The 17,961-nt window shown below is 47.1% G+C and overlaps 1 protein-coding gene and 1 long non-coding RNA gene across 2 annotated transcripts in view; one reads left to right on the forward strand and one right to left on the reverse strand.

The window, feature by feature from the left end:
• LOC147121086 (uncharacterized) overlaps positions 1-11,094 on the reverse strand; it is a 58,844-nt gene extending 47,750 nt beyond the window's left edge. Inside the window, exons 1-2 of the long non-coding RNA XR_015076438.1 lie at positions 10,939-11,094; positions 10,068-10,158 (exon numbers count right to left, since the gene is read on the reverse strand). This is a non-coding gene — a long non-coding RNA (uncharacterized LOC147121086). The remainder of the gene's footprint in view (positions 1-10,067; positions 10,159-10,938) is intronic.
• thada (THADA armadillo repeat containing) overlaps positions 1-17,084 on the forward strand; it is a 502,870-nt gene extending 485,786 nt beyond the window's left edge. The window contains exons 36-37 of the mRNA XM_085980649.1: positions 11,243-11,409; positions 15,271-17,084. Of these exons, the coding sequence (XP_085836775.1) occupies positions 11,243-11,409; positions 15,271-15,600 (497 nt within the window). The 3' untranslated portion in view covers positions 15,601-17,084. The remainder of the gene's footprint in view (positions 1-11,242; positions 11,410-15,270) is intronic.
• Positions 17,085-17,961: the final 877 nt, after the last annotated feature.

The following is a 17,961-nucleotide window of genomic DNA, read 5'->3' on the forward strand; positions in this document are numbered from 1 at the left end:
GTCACTGGCAAGGGCAACATTTATTGCCCATCCCTAATTGCCCTTGAGAAGGTGGTGGTGAGCTGCCTTCTTGAACTGCTGCAGTCCGTGTGGTGAAGGTACTCCCACAGTGCTGTTACAGAGGGAGTTCCAGGATTTTTACCCAGCAACGATGAAGGATCGGCGATATACTTCCAAGTCAGGATGGTGTGTAACTTGGAGGGGAACTTGCAGGTGGTGGTGTTCCCATGCGCCTGCTGCCCTTGTGCTTCTAGGTGGTAGAGGTTGTGGTTTTGGGAGGTGCTGTCGAAGAAGCCTTGGCGAGTTGCTGCAGTCCACCTTGTAGATGGTACACACTGCAGCCACGGTGCGGTGGAGGGAGTGAATGTTTATGTTGGTGAATCAAGGGATATGGGGAGAAAGCAGGGACAGGGTACTGAATTTGGATGATCAGCCATGATCTCATTAAATGGTGGAGCAGGCTCGAGGGGCCGAATGGCCTACTCCTGCTCATATCTTCTATGTATCTATGATGGAGTGCCAATCAAGCGGGCTGCTTTGCCCTGGAATGTGTCGAGCTTCTTGAGTGTTGTTGGAGCTGCACTCATCCAGGCAAGTGGAGAGTATTCCATCACACTCCTTACTTGTGCCTTGTAGATGGTGGAAAGGCTTTGGGGAGTCTGGAGGTGAGACACTCGCCACAGAATATCCAGCCTCTGACCTGCTCTTGTTGCCACAGTATTTATGTGGCTGGTCCAGTTAAGTTTCTGATCAATGGTGACCCCCAGGATTTTGATGGTGGGGGATTCGGTAATGGTAATGCTGTTGAATGTCGAGAAATGTTAGACTCTCGCTTGTTAGAGATAGTCATTGCCTGTAATTTGTGTGGCGCGAATGTTACTTGCCACTTATCAACCCAAGCCTGAATGCTGTCCAGCTCTTGCTGCATGCGGGCATGGACTGCTTCATTATCTGAGGAGTTGCAAATGGCGCTGAACACTGTGCAGTCATCAGCGAACATCCCCACTTCTGACCTTATGATGGAGGGAAGGTCATTGATGAAGCAGCTGAAGAAGACACTGCCCTGAGGAACCCCTGCAGCGACGTCCTGGAACTGTGATGATTAACCTCCAACAGCCACAACCATCTTCCTTTGTGCTAGGTATGACTCCAGCCAGTGGAGAGTTTTCCCCCTGATTCCCATTGACTTCAGTTTTACTAGGGATCCTTGATGCCAGACTCAGTCAAATGCTGCCTTGATGTCAAGGGTAGTCACTCTCACCTCACCTCTGGAATTCAGCTCTTTTGTCCATGTTTGGACCAAGGCTGTAATGAGGTCTGGAGCCGAGTGGTCTTGGCGGAACCCAAACTGGGCATCAAGTGAGCAGGTTATTGGTGAGTAAGTGCTGCTTGATAGCACTGTCGACAACACCTTCCATCACTTTGCCGATGATTGGGAGTAGACTGATGGGGCGGTAATTGGACGGATTGGATTTGTCCTACTTTTTGTCGACAGGACATACCTGGGCAGTTTTCTACATTGTCAGTGTTGTAGCTGTACTGGAACAGCTTGGTTAGAGGTGCGGCTAGCTCTGGAGCACAAGTCTTCAGCATTACAGCTGGGATGGTGTTGGGGCCCATATCCTTTGCTGTGACCAGTGTGCTCAGCTGTTTCTTGATATTCTGTGGAGTGAATCAAATTGGCTTAAGGCTGGCTTCTATGATAGTGGGGACCTTAGGAGTAGGCCGATGTGGATCATCCACTTGGCACTTTTGGCTGAAGATAGTTACAAACGCTACAGCCTTGACTTTTGCATTTGAGTGCTGGGCTATGCCATCATTGAGGATAGGGAGATTCATGGAGCCTCCTCCTCCCGTTAGTTGTCTAATGGTCCACCACCATTTACGACTGGATATGGGAGGACTACAGAGCTTTGATCTGATCCGTTGATTGTGGGATTTCTTAGCTCTGTCTATAGCATGCTGCTTCTGCTGTTTAGCATAAAGCATGTTCTGTGCAGATCTCTCTCTCTCTCGTGTGGTGCAGTCTATTTGTAGAAAAGAAGTTCGCCACACAAAAGAATTGTTTATTTTCCGTTAGGTCGACCATGAATTGCTATTAGTGTGATGCAGCATAACTGACACCCAGCAGTAAACAATTAATTTTCGAAATCTATCTATATATATATACATATATATAATTGCTCGTCTGTCTGTCTGTCTGTCTTCTATACACTCAAAAGTTATAGAGCGTACATCAAAAGAAAGCTTACGATTCCAGAACGGTCATAAGCTTATTTACTTCTCGGTGAGACAAAAATTGTGCCGACGGTATCCAAAAAACGTTCAAAATTCCGCTCATTATCCGCTCATTAGCATTGAGTGACGTGAAGGTTGACCAATCATACAGTCGAGCGACCCGACGGTTGACCAATCGCTGCGTCACGGGGGCGGGTTCATTGCGTGTGCGGGCGGGCCGTCCTAGAGTTGAGTGACGTGATGATTGACCAATCCTACAGTTCAGTGACCTGATGGTTGACCAATCGGTGCGTCACATTGCGTGTGTGGGCGGGCCTTATGGTTCTGACCCGAGCTGAGCTGCCGCCATCTTGATTCCTCCCTCGATTTTTTTTCCCCCAGTTTGTCTGTGTGTGGAGGGCATTTTATCCACCACAAATTTGGTACTTAGGAGCCCAACTAACTCATTATATAATTTGTGTGTAATAAATGAGTCCATTATCTGTTTGATTTCTCCAGGTCTGCTGCCTGAGGCCTCAGGCCTTGAAGCCTGGGCCTCTCCTTGCCAGCCACACCCGAGCTACGCACCGGCCATCCCGCTGGGTCCGATTCCGAACCAGCGGCCAGCCATCTTGGTAAAGGCTGGCGCGCTGCACGGCGCACGCGCACCTCCACACAGGGCCCACAGAGCGCGGGCAGAGGGAAGCGAGCAGGTTAGCGGGGGGGTGGGGCTCGGGAGGGGAGCGGGAGGGGGGAGCAGAGAGGGTTACCCCAACAACCGGTCTCGGCCAGCCGCAATCGGCCGTCTCAAGCCGCCCAGGCCTGGTCCCGGAGATCGGGAGGGCGGAGAGGGGAGGAGGGTTACCCCGGCAACTGGGCCCGGCCAGCCGCAATCGGCCGTCTCAAGCCGCCTCAGGCCTGGCCTCGGGAGGGGAGGGCGGGGCTCGGAGAGGGGGGGCAGGGCTCGGGGAGGGGGGGCGGGGCTCAGGAGGGGCGGGCTGTGCGGGAGGGGAGGGGGAGAGGGTTACCCCGGCAACCCGGCCCGGCCCCCCTCTCAAAGCCTGAAGGTCCCGGGGCTCGGCTCCGTTTGCGGCCGGGGACTCGCCCTCTCTCTCTCTCCCCTCCCCCCTCTGTCTCTCCCCCCCTCTCTCTCTCCCCCCTCCCCCGTCCCTCCCCTCCCTCCCCCTCTCTCTCCTTCCCCTCCCTCTCCCCCTCCCCCTTTCACTCCCTCCCTCCCCCTCCCCCTCTCTCTCCCCCCTCCCCCTCTCTCTCCCCCTCCCCCTCTCTCTTTCCCCTCCCCCTCTCTCTTTCCCCTCCCCCTCTCTCTCTCCCCCCTCTCTCTCTCCCCCCTCCCCCTCTCCCCCCTCCCCCTCCCCCCAGTCGCTCTCTCTCTTCCCCCCAGTCGCTCGCTCTCTTCCCCCACTCGCTCTCTCTCTTCCCCCCCACTCACTCTCTCTCTTCCCCCCCACTCGCTCTCTCTCTTCCCCCCACTCGCTCTCTCTCTTCCCCCCCCCCACCCGCTCTCTCTCTCTCTTCCAACAACAACATGCCCTCAAAAAACCCTTGGCACCGCCGGGCACTCCAGCTAGTATAAGAATATAATGGGGAGGGGCGGAGGTTTCAAGTCCAGTTTCCATGGCAGAAGTAAGTCTGTTTCAATACTTTGTTTACCTGTTCTGTCCAGACACGATCCTGCTGTCAGACCCACAGAATAGCAAAGGTCCTGATGAATTCTCTCAAAACAAGAATCCTCCCTTCCTTTCAGGCCAGATTAATTTATATTTTTAGAAAGCTAGGTGCGCAGTAAGCAGTATTGCCAACCGCAGCCATGTGGCAATGCAATAATGAACGAGGGATCATAAACTCAAATGTAAATTTTCTGCCACTTTTGATATGATTTTATTTAAACGTAGACATTACCCCTCCTCGGCCTTCCCCCCTGAAGTCGACAAGCTTTTGGGATGGGGGCTTGTGTTCGCTGTTGCTTTTCTGTGGCTTGTGTCGGCTCGGTGGCTGGGTGCTGTGCTGTGCCAAGGGCGTTGTCACACTCCTGAGGTGTACAGGGCACAACTTCAAAACTTGCAGATGACACAAAACTTGGAAGTATAGTGAACAGTGAGGAGGAGAATGATAGACTTCAGGAAGACATAGACAGTGCTGGTGAAATTGGCGGACACGTGGCAGATAACATTTAAAGCAGAAAAGTGTGAAGTGGTGTATTTTGGTAGAAAGAATGAGGAGAGGACATATAAATTAAATGTTAAAATCCTAAAGGGGGTGCACAAACAGAGAGACCTGGGGGTATGTGTGCATAAATTGTTGAAGGTGGCAGGGCAGGTTGAGAAAGCAGTTAAAAAGGCTTATGGGATCCTGGGCTTCATAATTAGAGGTATTGGGGGAGAAATTGGGTGAGTAGCGCCACTTGTTAGCGCCTAAAGAGGCAGGCAGTGGCTGTAGCACCACTGGCTGCGCCTCCCGTGATATTGAGTTGGGGCAATAATGGTGGCGTTAGCCTTTTGCGCTGCGCCGCCACCGATGACGTCATCGGTGTGCGCAGCGCCCCGTTCGCGATATTTGGTTGCGAACGCCGCAGTTGTGCTGTTCGCTACCCGCGCCCGGTTCACGGGGCCTTACTGAGCCGGCAGCGGCGCAAGTTAAGGTGGAGGTGTGGGGCGGCCGCCTTTTTTGGCGGCCGCCTGCCAGCACCTCCGTTCCCGGCCTCCTGACACACCCCTCACGGCATTGCCGGCTGTTTCCCGAGAGCCCGGCACTTCTCCTTGGTGCCGGGCTCGTTTGCCGGCACTCGCGATCGGGGTTCGCGCTGTTGCAGGCCCCTCCCCCTTAACAGTGGGAGGAAGGCCTGCAGTACCGCAGCGTGCCGTGCCGCAGCGTGTGGCGCTGCGGCACGTTGCGCTGCGATATTCAGTTTCAGCGCCCTAAGAGGGACGCAGAGCGCCTCGAGCCTCACCCCGTCTCCCTCTAGGGGCAATGAAACTGAGTATCTGACGATCGCTAAAGCCTCGAACGCTGCGCTAAATCCTGCGCTCAGGCGAACTTGGCGCCTCAACCCAATTTCTAGGCCATAGAGTGCAAAAGTGTGGAAATTACGATGAACCTGTATAAAACACTGGTTCGGCCCCAACTGGAATACTGTGTCCAATTCTGGGCACCACACTTAGAAAGGACGTGAAGGCCTTAGAGAGGGTGCAGAAGGATTTACGAGAATGATTCCAGGGATGAGGGACTTCAGTTACGTTGATAGACTGGAGAAGCTGGGATTGTTCTCTTTGGAGCAGAGAAAGTTGAGAGGAGACTTGATAGAGGTGTTCAAAATCATGAGGGGTCTGGACAGAGTAGATAGAGAGAAACTGTTCCCACTGGCAGAAGGGTCGAAAACCAGAGGACACAGATTTAAGGAGTTTGACAAAAGAACCAAAGGCGACGTAAGAAAACACTTTTATACACAGCAAGTGGTTAAGATCTGAAATGCACATCCTGAAAGGGTGGTGGAGGCAGACTCAATTTAATCTTTCAAAAGGGTGTTGGATAAGCATCTGAAGGAAAAAAAATTGCAGGGCTGTGAGGTAAGGGCAGGGGGAAGCGGGACTAGCTGAGAGTCAGCACGGGCTGGAAGGGCCAAATGGCCGCCTTCCGTGATGTAACCGTTCCATTCTATGAGTCCTATGTTGCAGCTTCCCCAGCTTGTCATGCAGTACTTACGATGACACGTTGGGGTTGTTATTACAATTGTGCTCGCACTGGGAACAGTGAACTGTTTGAGGGGCAAAATAATTTACTGACTGTCCCTGGAGATTCAGTGGGTTGGGGGATAGTAGAGGTCTGCCTAAATGGAACAATAGTCTTGCAAAAGGGGCATCCCAAGATCAAGCAAAGTGTTATTTTGATCCAAATTTTGGCAGAGCAGGCTCGAGGGGCCAAGTGGCCTATTCCTGCTCCTATTTCTTATGTCCTTAAATGTACCCAATGAGATTCATTTAAGGTACATTGTCAGCACTGATGCTGATGGAGGCCTGACTGTCCAAATAATCAATTCATTAATGAAAAACTACTTTATCAAAATATTTGATCTGGTTGTTACTGACTAACCAACATCATGCTTCAAAGTGCTGAGGGATGTACGCTCAGTCTCCCACACTGCTGATTTGAGCTGCAATACTGTCAGGAGGCAATAAGCAGAAGTCAGGAGCAGATGGGAAGACTTGTCCCCAGGTCACTGTTGTATTTTTACAAACTGCTGAGCCAAGGAAGGAACTGGAAGAGGCACAGGAGCAGATTGCAGTTGCAGGTTCCTTAAGTACTTATGAAACTGTAAGAAAAAGTTATGAGAAAAGGCAGCTGGGCCAATCAAGTCCATGGTTTCCACGGACCTTGTACGAGTGATCGTATCATGAACTCTTTCTCACCCATTCGATCTTCTCAGGAAAATTTCAAACTACTCAGTTGTCCTCACATCTCTGTTATTCAAAACTATTACAGGTAGACTATCCTTTATCTGAAAACCTTGGGACCAGCTGTGTTTCGGTTTTTGGAATTTTTCGGATTTCAGAAGGTTTTTATCTCCGTATCTGACAACAAACACTGTTGCTTAGCAACAGCTTGTAAACACTCGGGCCCTGCCTTGGAAGCGTCTCTGAAGCTGTTGCTAAGCTACAGAGACTCTTTCCACAGCCTGACTGTTTAAAAAAAAATGCTAGGGGAAGAAAAAAAATGCTAGGTTTTTTTTCTTCCCCTAGCATTTTTTTTCTTCCCCTAACAAAACGGCTGCTGATTTCTGCCGTTAGATCGAGGTTTCCGGCTCCCCCTGCTCCGTATCTGAATTCCTTGACTTAGCGGGGGTCTGGGGCTCGACTGCCGCCGCCAGTTGTGGGAAAGCCGGATATCGGCTGACTCCTACACTAAGCTGGCCCGCAAATCAGGTGGGGGGGCGGGGGGGGGGTGGAGAAAAGACTATCGGATGGGCCGCTACAGCTATCGGACGGGCCGCTGTATTGTTGGGTTCACTCTCCCGGTACCTCCTTCACACTGCCCGGCTCGGCCTGCAATCTCCTACCCAGGAGGGAACTCTGTGACCCTCTGCCCTGCTCACAGGGAAAGGCAGAGCTCCCGGACCACTCCTGTCATGTTTGGCGCCACTCGGGTCATGTCGTGCGCACGACTTACGCTCCACGAAAAAACTTTCGGTTTTTAGAGCGTTTTCGGTTGTCGGAAGTGCGGATAAAGGATAGTCTACCTGTACTATTCAGGTCCCAAGGCAGGTTAAGCTTGTGGCATACAAGACATGTCCCAAAGGTTATCCTTTGTCATTCAAATCTCCTCGGCATGCAATGGAAGGATTTCTTCCAGAACCAAGCAGCGAGTTGGATTTGTGACAAAAAGGGGAAATTGTCAGAGCGGGAGGGCTCCAGCCGACACTGACTTGTCACTGAATAACCTGGAAGATGACACAGCCTCATCCCTTTAAATTTACCCATCACTCATGCAATTTCCCACTCCCCGTGTGAGAACTCCCAACACTAGGTTCAGTATGGGTTGGGAGCTTGCCCAAGCTACGTAAATGAAGCAGACCTCCCAAGATCAGGCTGGGACAATACACTAACGTTAATAACACACTGCCCAACTCATGCCCTGAAAGCCAAATGGAAATTCTACCCATTTGGGTTTGCTTTAGTAATGAACTTGTGTCGCCCCCCCACCCCCCACCCCCCACCCCACCCCCTCACTTGCCCTGGTTTTCTATGTAACCCACCTCCAGTACTAAGTGTACAACTCAGCTAAATGCAAGAACTCAACATCTGGGAGAATTATAGGCAAGACCTTCTATCCCATTATTCCATGGCATGTCATGTTGATGTCACAGCAGCCTGTAAAATTGAACTTCTCAAGACTGGACATACTGATGGGCAACGAGTTATACAAAGATCCAGTAAAACAAAAAATCACCACAACTGTACTTGATCAATTTATGAAACAGTGTAACCAACACTCACCCCAAAAAGGGTCATCTTGTTTAAATAATTAGATGCAAATTAGATTCTGATTGGCTGTACTTCAAGCAAAGAAGAACAATCATGTTAAATGAAATTTTTGCAATGCTGGCGAAGAATTGTACTTGTAAAGCACCAACCTCAGACCACACATTTTGTATAAACCAGCAGTGTTTTTTCTCCCATCTGAACATAACAGTTAAATGAACTTACCCATTATAATGATCTCTATTATGTTCACTAACTGTACTATGTGTTCCTAGACATAACGGAACAAGTTTTGGCTGCTGAAACAAGTGGGTTCCACCTATAACTGAGTGTTTTCCTTCTTGACTGAAACAATATAGTGTGTTTACCGACAGCAACACTGGGGGAAGCCCTAATAACAAGAATTTCAAAAAAAACATTTAACCTCACCCATGTTGTATTCTGATAATATTCCAATAATTGAAAGTATAAAACTAGTTTTGCTTAAGTTTTACTTTCCTGTTTTTGGAGTATGTTTTCCTCTGTTCATTAATGTTGGTTTAAAAAAAGGACCGGGTATGAAGGAGAGAATCCCAATTTATGCTTTGACATTTTTGCTAACATTAACAAAAAGGAAAAAATGCCCCTTTGTGTGAGTGTATTTTTCCTCTGTTCACTAATGTAGAAATAAGTTGACAAGTAAAAAACAATGAAAAGAACCTGGTACCTGCACCGTGGAGTGATGACGGGCTATTCCATTCTTGACCATACCACTGAGGTGATGCTAAGCAGGATGGAGGCAGTTGCCTTATGGGCTGAAACCCCTTTGTTTATTTCCTTCCCTTTTCTGTTAGTCTCCCCATGCCACAAACCATCTAGGTCCGAGATCTCTGTGCTCCTCCAATTCTGGTCTCTTGCGCATCCCCGATTTTAATTTGTGGCTGTGCCTTCAGCTGCCTAGGCCCTAGGCTCTGAAATCCCCTCCCCCAAAACTTCTCAGCCTCTCTCTCCTCCCTTAAGATGCTCCTTAAAACCTACCTCTTTGACCAAGTTTTTGGTCATCTGTCCTGATATCTCCTTATGTGGCTTGGTGTCAAATTTTGTTTGATAACGCTCTTATGAAGCACCTTGGGACGTTTTACTACGTTAAAGGTGCTATTTAAATGCTTGTTGTTGTGGAGAGGCACCTTAGAGCTCTTAGACCTGCTGTGGCTTTTGGAAGAGAGCAACACAGCTTTAGGGTGACTGTTTACTCCCATGGGGAAGCACCTGATCTCTGCTCAGTATTTTCTGGTAACATATTTAAATTCGAGAACTCAGTATCTGGGAATTGCAGGTGAGAACTTGTATCCCATCACTGATGTGTTGCTACTGCAGCAGGCAGTACCTAATCCACAGTAGTTATTTTAAAAACAACAATCTATTTAATTGATCTGATCTGTCACGAACACTTCCAGGATCATTACTTTGTTAAATATCTCCAAAAAGCCAGGCTAACCCATCATGCATTTGGCATAGCACAATAGCAATCATTTAAAAAAAATTTATGATGATTTATATAGATACTGAGAAATTGATCTTGCAGCAGCAGAATACTCAGGGTAAGCATTGAGGTGATTTTTCCAGTTAAAAAGACATTGCCTCCCTGTCCTCCTTTTAAGAACATCCTTTAAACTCACCTCCGACCAATCTTTTAGCCACCCCTCCTAACATCTTGGGATGTTTTTCTACGTTAAAGGCGCTATATCTGTGCAAGTTGTTGTTGGGCTGTATTTGTGCCAATTGCTCCTTTAGTTGGACTGAAAGATTTAAAATGAAGGAATCTTATTTGTAAAATGTCACACAAATATAACATCTAATTAATTCTGGTTAACCCACCAGGATCTTGGGGGAGATTCCAGCAATCTTTTTTTTTTCTTTTTCTCTCCTGAAGTATCGACTCCTTGATTGGGTGTCATTCTACTGAGTGCTAATTAGGGAAGAAAAGAGGAGTTATTGAAATGTTTAAAATTCTTAGAGAGGTTGACAGGGTAGATGCTGAGAGGCTGTTTCCCCTGGCTGGAGAGTCTAGAACTAGGGATCATAGTCTCAGGTTAAAGGGTCGGCCACTTAGGACTGAGATGAGGAGAAATTTCTTCACTCAGAGGGTTGTGAATCTTTGGAATTCTCTACCTCAGAAGGTTGTGGCTCCTCTGTCGATTAGTATATTCATTCAAGTCTCAGATCGTTAGATTTTTCGGCACTAATCGAGGGATATGGGGATCAGGTGGGGAAGTGGAGTTGAGGTAGAAAATCAGCCATGATCTTATTGCAAGCTCGAGGAGCCGTATGGCCTGCTCCTGCTCCTATTTCTTATGTTCTTAAAATAAAAATGGATGAAAAATTGACGTGTGAAATACAATACAATTGTGAGAGATTCCCAGATTAGAGATTAGTATCACAGTGCATCAAAAAATGTTTTGAATGATCTGAATTTGGCAGTTCTGTGGTTATTAAATAAAAGGCTGAATTTTGAAAAGGTTTGGTTTTACACATTTCCCCCTCCCCTACCGGAACACCCATACTATGTTGTGCGTTGAATCTTGGCTATTAAGATACTGTATTTCTGTCACTCAATAATGCACAACACAGAAGAGAAAATGCTTCCTGGCTTGATTTTTCTTTTGACTACAGTAAATCGCAATGTGCTTGTAAATGGAATTCCTGCCTACCTTGTCTTCTTATAGTAAAGATAGTACTTCTTGCTTACCCCTATTTATGTTTTCTGCTCTTCTGTCGGTCTTTAGAACTTTGCTGTACAATTATGAAAGTCAGTGCTTGGGTGGTGACATTGAATCACTGGTGTGCATTCTTGATTGAGTGACAGCAATGTGGCTGCAAGTTCCTTGCTGATTCTCACGCCACATTTCTGTCATGGAAAATACCCAAAAAAGAGAACATGTCAATGCCAATTTCAAATGTTGATTCGTCATCGGACAGCTGTAACATTTTTGCATTTAAGTTTATTCTTACCACTTTATTTCTCCCCCCCCCCCCCCCCCCCCCCCATATAGATATTTTGTTCTCTGTCGTTAATCCATCTCTGGCTATGGATCTTGGCCTTGGTGTGCTGTGCGAACTTTTACAGCTCTGGAGCCAAACTTCCCTCGGAATTGTAGCCCTAATTGAGTGGATGCTGGGAGAAGATGATATGGAAGGAGATACAGCGAATGAAAATCTGGTACGTTTATAAGGAACTTGTTCCCTGAGTCTTTTCAAAAGTTAACCAAGCATGTAACCCAATTCTTCTTTTTGAAGTTTTGTTTTGTTATGAAAGTAAAACTAACAAATAAGTTACCTAGTTGGTCGCACTGTGTCACTATTAGATCCTGCCCATCTAAATTATATGCAGTTTTTCTTTTTTGCCCCTATTCTAATGAAGGTGCTGATTCTTTGTTGTGGTGCGGTCTATGGGCACCAACCACCCTCCCCTTCCTTGCCCAACTATCTATTCTTTGTGTTACAAGGCAAGGTAAATGTGAACAGGCTGTCTTCCCACCGGGAGGGGGCGAGGGCGACATTACAACTGAACCAATTTTGACCTAACCCAACATCCATGCATGCACAATTTGCAGTGGGGGCTCACTGGATAGTGATCAGGAATGGGAACCATTGCTGACTATTATTTCCTGTCCCTCGCTCAGAAGCACTGTGCTGAATTGTACAATCCCATATGTTATCCTGGCTGAAATCAACTAAATTCCTCAGGTAAGGAATCAGATCTGGGACCCTGTTAGTCTGCATAGCTTAATTCCAACTGGCTAGTGTACTTCCTCATTCAATCTTTGAAGGAACCCTTAAATGTATTGGGCCAGATAATTCGGAGCCGGGAAGAGAGCGGAGGGGAGGATATGCGAATGGGAATTCCCCAGAAGTGAGGGTTTCCTGCAAGTTCTGCTGAATTGCGAACCTGATTTAAATTATCTCAACACGTTTCCCATCTGACAGCCAAGCAACTTCACAGGCTGGCTGTCTGTTGCCAGAGAGTGGATCGCAGATAAGTCCGACACGATGGGGGGGCGGGGGGGGAATCGGACATCATTGGGGGGGGGGCGAGTCAGTTGGATTAATCAGACATTGTGGGGGAGATCGAACGTTGTTTTGGGGGGGGGGGGTGCAGTCGGCCGATCACGTGATGTTTAAAAGGTTAGCTTGGCGGGTCGGGTGGCCAAGCACTCCTGGCTCTTCCTGGCCCACAAGCAGTGCAATAAAGACACTTGCCTGGTGGATCCATTCCTTCTCATTGATGGAGGCCACCGACGATGAGCTCCTCCTGGCTCCTTGATAATACTGCGGGCAGCTGCCAGCCCGGACTCGCCCACCTCCAATTTACCTCACCACCAACGTTCCCTCTGCCAGCTGCATGCAGCCTGGGACCACCTTTCTCAATGTTAAATTTCAACTGTGAATGGGCCGCACAGCCCCTTAAAGGGGCCATGTACCCAAAAATAAATTGGGGGAAACATTGCTCACCACCCCTCCCAAGACTGACCTGCAGGTTGGCACCTCATTGGTGTCAGCCAAATTTTCATGGACCTCGACCTGCGAGCTACACCTGGACACCAAATTGGTATTTGCAACTCGTTGGTTTTATGTAGACAAAGGCTAAGGCCCAATTAGGAGCAAGCCTTGGGCAGACGTCTCCTTTCATCTTCCGGATTTCCCGAGAAACTGGCCTGCAGAAGTTAAAAATAAAACATTACTTACAATGGAGGCACGCAGCCTCCTTAAAATATTTTACTGGCTGATCCACCTCCTGAGAGTGGACTGGTTGCCTGCCCGCTGACCCACCTCCGTTAAAACCGGAAGTGGGCAGGCTGGGTCAGGTTTCCCTTTTTTTTAATTTTTTTTAACCCTTCCCCCACCTGCCCTTGGGGGTTAAAATTACCCCCATTGACTGGGAAATTGGTTTTGTGCTGGAAACTGGCACTAAGTGGGTGGCACATAGAAACATAGAAGACAGGAGCAGGAGTAGGCCATTTGGCCCCTCGAGCCTGCTCCGCCATTCAACGAGATCATGGCTGATCATCCAAATTCAGTACCCTGTCCCTGCCTTCTCCCCATATACCTTGATCCCTTTAGCCTTAAGAAATATATCGAACTCCTTCTTGAATATATTTAATGAATTGGCCTCAACTGCCTTCTGTGGTAGAGAATTCCACAGGTTCACCACTCTCTGGGTGAAGAAATTCCTCCTCATCTCTGTCCTAAATGGCTTACCCCTTATCTTTAGACTGTGACCCCTGGTTCTGGACTCCCCCGCCATCGGGAACATCCTTCCTGCATCTAGTCTGTCTGGTCCTGTTAGAATTTTAGAAGTTTCAGTGAGATCCCCTCTCATTCTTCTAAACTCCAGTGAGTATAAGCCCAATCGACCCAATCTCTCTTCATACGTCATTCCTGCCATCCCAGGTATCAGTCTGGTGAATCTTCGCTGCACTCCATCCATGGCAAGAACATCCTTCCTCAGATAAGGCGACCAAAACTGCACACAATACTCAAGGTGTGGTCTCACCAAGGCCATGTATAACTGCAGCAAGAGATCCATGTTCCCTCTCGCTACGAAGGCCAACATACCATTTGCCTTCTTAACCACCTGCTGCACCTGCATGCTTACCTTCAGCGACTGGTGCAGAAGGACACCCAGGTCTCATTGCACTTCCCCGTCTCCCAATCTATTGCCATTCAGATAATAATCTGCCTTCCTGCTTTTGCCACCAAAGTGGATAACCTCGCATTTATCCACATTATACTGCATCTGCCATGCTTCTGCCCAATCACCCAACCTGTCCAAATCATCCTGGAGTTTCTCGGCATCCTCCTCACAGCACACACGCCCACCCTGAAGACGGCTGCATGAGGCTGAGCGGAGCATGTGCTAAAACAGACGTGAGGCCCCTGATTAGCATATACAAGGGCCCCAACGCTTGTTTTAGACAGGTGCTCTGTACACTTGGAAGACGCTGGCTGCCCAACGGGGCACTTCCAGGGCAGATTGGGCACGATCTCTCTCAACAGGTAGATGGTCCTCCCAACTCTTATTTTTTTCACCCATAAAACGGGTGCGTAGGTGACCAATTTTTTTTCCCGTTATCTATAATCAAAAATTTTTAAGTTTTTAATGTTCTGGGTTATATCTTCAAGTCAAACTAAATGGGACATACCAATGGAAACAAGTGTCCTTAAATTTGCTATAGAGAAATGGGTTTGTGACACACAGGCTTTATTTTCTGCAGCGCGCCTTGTCACTGAGTTAGCCTCACCTGACCTCTCGTGTATGTATATGTTATGCATATTTGAAAGAAGAACTTAAGCACAAGTACTGGCATCCTACTGACTAAATTTATGAGAAATTCAGGACCTGCAAGAATCTCCTATTCATTTGTTTTTAAATTAATGATTACTACTTAATACAGTATAGAGTGTTCTTAAATGGAAAGACTTATCTGCCTGTGGTCTTAAGTGTGAGGACATGCCCAGTATTCAGGCTCATCCCTCATTGTGTAAATATTCACCCAGTGAAACTGGAGACTGCAGAACTGTCACTCCCCTGCACTGGCTTAATTCTTGGAACCCAGGCCTACTGTAAGGATAAGCAACACTCTGTACATTTGTTTTAAAACTACATTGTTGCAGGGTATTTCTAACCATAGTGGCAGAGTTGTTACATTAACAATGCAATACTGCCTGATCAGTTCCTTTTTTTCAAAAATATTAACTTTTGCTACACTTTATGAAATGGGAACGTATGTAAGAATTTATCAGAAAGGATTTATCATCGTCGCTGGGTCAAAATCCTGGAACTCCCCACCTAACAGCACTGTGGGAGTACCTTCACCACACGGACTGCAGCGGTTCAAGGCGGCGGCTCACCACCACCTTCTCGAGGGGAACTAGGGATGGGCAATAAATGCTGGCCCAGCCAGCGACGCCCACATCCCATGAATGAATAATGTGTTGTAGATTTAGTTTGATGTTTCTTCTGGAGTATTTTATGACCTATGTTACCCTTGTAGACTGAATGTATTTCCTTTATTTTTAGGGAGAATATGACTTACTTTTTGAAAAAGGCGAAATTAACCTTTGGGCAGAGAAGATTACTTTTGCCAATCTACTCGGAAAGCATCTTTCGGCCCTTATTTCCCAGTCACGTGCAGTACCACAGGAGGAATCGGAGCTCTGCCGGCTGACGACGATGGCGGCCGATCAAGCCCAGCGTGTAGAACGTCTCTTAAAGGGTCTGCCTCCTGCACCAGAATTTTCTAGAACAGCAGACTACACAAGGCTAAGCATTCAAAAAGTGAGGCTCTTGAATATAGCCCAGCTATTGAGGCTGTTTGGATTGGGTGCTGTTATTGCAGGACATTTCTGAAGTGGAATGATCTCATTATTTTACTTGGCCAAAAACTGAGGAAAAACAGATCAGCTGAAGCAAACTCATGACAAAGAGAGGCTTGTTGTGGCTTGAAAAGACTATATCCCATAGATTTGTGTGTCTTACCACATGAAGATTTTTGTGCCAACATTAATTACATGACAGCTATTTCCTCCTCTCACTATTGAACACTGGATTGTGTTGGCATCAAAAGTGAACTTTTGTTCACCGCCTAAGTAATGGTATGTGCACACACCTGTAGACAAGAATTACAAATTACAACTAGGACAAGGGAAAAGTATGGATCAATATTCATTCAAGTGTTCTTTATAATAGTTGAACCAAATAAAATTGAAGTGTAATATTTATTTTTAGTTGTGTTTCTCAACGTTGCAAAGTTTTGGCAGCCAGGTACAGAAGCACATCATGAGGTCCTAAGATATAACTTGGGGATCAAACTAGGCAAAATGTCATGGTTTCACCAAACAGAACCAGGATTGAAGGGCGTTGTCTGATGCTGTACAAACAAGGTGGCATCTGGGCCTGTAAACCTTCCCTTGGGGAATTATGTTGAAACTCCACATGCTTTTGACACATCCCACAAACTTGTCAGACCTAACCCAAGTTTATAAGGAAGAAATTCTCCACTGGTGTGATCTGTAAAGTTCATTAAGGATCTGTAAAATATTATGTAACCAGTATTTGCCCAGAAACAGAAACAACCACAGCTATAGTCTATTTCCCATACAACAGGAAGTGGGGTTCCCAGGGTGGCGCATCCAGAATCTAAATATCAAATTCACATAATTGCCTGTTGCTGCAGTTTTGCAACATGTCCCATTGTTTGGATGAGGATCCAAGGAACGTATTTTTTTTTTGTTTTTATTTGTCTTTTTCCCTCCATTTATATTTTTCCTTTTTCCTTTCTGAACTGTGTAAATCACTTTTGATTAGTTTGCTTCTTTTAGCTCTATTCTTCTATCTCTGCCCCCTTCCTTTATTCTCCTACCACATTATATGCAACCCTGTGCTTAACTGAGTCACAGAGGGTGCTTCATGCACCAATAACTGCTTTGAGAAGAGTGTGAGGGGGCAGCACTGAATTCTACTGCCCAGTCTTATTTAACAATCTGGTTACGGGAGAGCAGAGTGTACTTAATCTCATGCACACAATTCTGCTGACTGGCCAGTGTAATGTTTCATGTTATAAACATAAAGGTGGCTTAGTGAACCAACTGGGCTCTTTTTAAACTTGAAAATTCAGAGAGTTGGCTTAACACCAGCTGAAGTGTACTGCAGTCAGTACAGAACTGAAACTCTGAGGTGACAAAAATCCAAACTAACACCAGTTTGTCTGCCTTCTCTTCTTCTTAGGCAGTCCCTCGGAACCGAGGATGACTTGCTTCCACATTAAAAATGAGTTCTCAGGTGACTGATGAGTCCAATGCGGGACCTACAGTCTCTGTCACAGGTGGGGCAGACGGTGGTTGGAGGGGCGGGTGGGTGGGGTGCTTGGGTTGACGTGCGCACCTTGCGCTGCTTGCGCTTGCTCCCGGTGAAGAGACTCGAGGTGTTCGGCGCCTTCCCGGATGCTTCTCCTCCATTTTGTGTGGTCTTGGGCCAGGGATTCCCAGGTGTCGGTGGGGATGTTACACTTTTTCAAGGAGGCTTTGAGGGTGTCCTTGAAGCGTTTCCTCTGCCCACCTGGGGCTCTCTTGTATTGCCGGAGCTCCGAGTAGAACGCTTGTTTTGGGAGTCTCGTATCGGGCCTCAACCACATGTAGAAATACAAAATGTTACTGTGGGGCTGCCTTCCTAATCATGCAAAGTAGGCCCAGGTTCCGATAATTTTCACTCGAGATGGTCCTCGTGCCTATTTAATTCAATTTAACTATGGACCATTTTAAAACCATCACCGAGATGAGGATGGCTCTTAGATACTTCATTCCTTTAATGAGAGGTACCTTATCTTTCACTTTGAGTAGATACTGATCCGAAGCTCAGTCATTTCACACAAGGATGTAGGAAGGCAAATTTGCAAACAAGAAATTGGGGGGGCGGGGTGGAGCAGAAGGAAAATAAAATACTTTAGTTTAAAAACAACCTTCAATGTTATTCTTTATTTAGTGTCTTCCTTGGTTGTGGGTGGGGGAAACAGCATTTGGAAAGTCTAGAAAGAACCAGCCAGTAGGTGGTGTACCAGGCAAAAGCAGTGTGTGGAGAAGACTGGGAGGATGACAAAATAAATATAGTAACTCAGCAAGTTCAAAGGGGCATGCTTTACCAAAAGACTTTGCAGAGACTGACTATTAAAATAAACACAAAAGAACTGAAAAGAGAACTCGCTGACACCATTGC

Source organism: Somniosus microcephalus, chromosome 3 (genome assembly GCF_052327205.1).
Source record: "Somniosus microcephalus isolate GS21.2 chromosome 3, FLI_Smic_1.0, whole genome shotgun sequence".
Taxonomy (NCBI): domain Eukaryota; kingdom Metazoa; phylum Chordata; class Chondrichthyes; order Squaliformes; family Somniosidae; genus Somniosus; species Somniosus microcephalus.